The following is a 1,534-nucleotide window of genomic DNA, read 5'->3' as shown; positions in this document are numbered from 1 at the left end:
CAAGCGGATTCACCTGCGTTTCCAAGAGAAGAGCCTGGAAAGCCTTGTCCTCCATCTGAATAGCCATCTTGATCTTAGCCTGTTCCATCTGTCTCTGACCGCGACGGACGGCGTCTTCGATCGAATTTGATCTGGTGGATGCAACCCAATGCTCGACGCGGAGTACAGATGAAGGACGTGTCTCAAATACCGTGGACGTGAGTCTCCCTTCGCGTTAGCTGTAATGGGCTGCAGGCTCGCCCGATGCCGATTGAAACTATCAATCGACGATACCGCTGACGTCCCAACGATCCGATGCTCCCCGACAGAGTAGTCGGAAGCCAAGGTAAACACACGTGGTAGAGCCTATCCTTGGGGTGAATAACAACGAAAGCTTCGCATGTTATTGGCTACCAACCTGAATGCTAGCCGCGATGGTCAGAGGCAACACTCTGTTGGCCATTTGTAGCAATTCCCCCATCAGCAGAGTAGCCTTTCGAGACAAGTTAGATCCGACGGGGCTCTCTTCCAGCATGCCTGTTAGAGCCTGCCCAGACTCGAATCAGAGGTGAAGATATTTCTGTCGTCAAAATTGCAAATACATCCAGTAGTCCGGCTCCACAGAAAATTTGGACCAATAAAGCAATGTACTGGTCCGTCAGCTTGAGACTGACAGGATGCTTCTGAGGATGTTCCGGTGGCTTTGCGATGTCCGCAGATTGGTTGAGTTTCCGATATACTGGAGGCAAGATCAACAGGAACCTTCAGTACACAAACGGTAGCGTACTTGTTAGCCGTCTGCCATCGATGAAGGCTTGGTGCCATCCGGCGCTCGGATGTTAAGTAAGTCGAAGAACATATCAAGGATCACTTCCTGATGAGGGTCACATCGGCCTTATTGCCTTTGGGATGAAATAATGATCTTACCCGAGACTGGAGCGAGGGTATACGGAGGAGATCCACTAATGTACGGATTGCCAGCTTGTCTTGTATGCAGAAGTACATGAGACCTGCAGTGAGCATAACATTCCATATCAGAATGATGCTGACGATGCGACAAGCTTGCATACCGCTCCACGTCCGTAACATCGAGACGATGATCCGTGTACAAGCTTTCATCCGCTCAGCGCATTCCGGCCCCCTTCCATACGCATCGGTGATACCTGACAGAGCAGTCTGGATACTCGTTAGTTATCGTCACACTCGGAGCAATACTGTGATCTCACTTCTAAGTCGATGCCTGGTCATGAATACATCCTAGTGCGAGGGCAGTCGACGATGTACAGAAAAGCAGAGACAAGCAATGGAGCCATCTCCGGCGGACCTTCTGACAGTACATGTAGGAGCGTCCTGATTCCAACCGTCTTCGCCATCAAATCGATGTCCTTGACCACTAAAGAGCTCTCGTGAACGATTGGCTGACGATCATTTACGGGCAACTCACGAATCTCGGTGAGCGTTTCCAGGCAGATCTGCCGGAAGGGATCTTCCGGTGACTCCGCCACTGCAATTAGAGCACGCACGACTGCGTTGGATAGAGGGACTACCCCAGTCC

At 51.1% G+C, this 1,534-nt stretch overlaps 1 protein-coding gene across 1 annotated transcript; it reads right to left on the bottom strand.

Moving 5' to 3' along the window:
- Positions 1–13: 13 nt before the first annotated feature.
- On the bottom strand, positions 14–1,483 carry LAESUDRAFT_718693 (uncharacterized protein; the record flags this gene model as incomplete). Its single annotated transcript, XM_040907480.1, has 6 exons — positions 14–131; positions 191–345; positions 398–526; positions 654–718; positions 1,050–1,142; positions 1,304–1,483. Coding segments are annotated over 6 exons (740 nt in total), but the record flags the coding sequence as incomplete, so codon positions are not given.
- Between the last annotated feature and the right edge of the window lie 51 nt (positions 1,484–1,534).

The sequence above is a fragment of the Laetiporus sulphureus genome, assembly GCF_001632365.1.
Source record: "Laetiporus sulphureus 93-53 unplaced genomic scaffold LAESUscaffold_339, whole genome shotgun sequence".
NCBI lineage: Eukaryota > Fungi > Basidiomycota > Agaricomycetes > Polyporales > Laetiporaceae > Laetiporus > Laetiporus sulphureus.
This window is presented reverse-complemented; position numbering and strand designations above follow the sequence as displayed.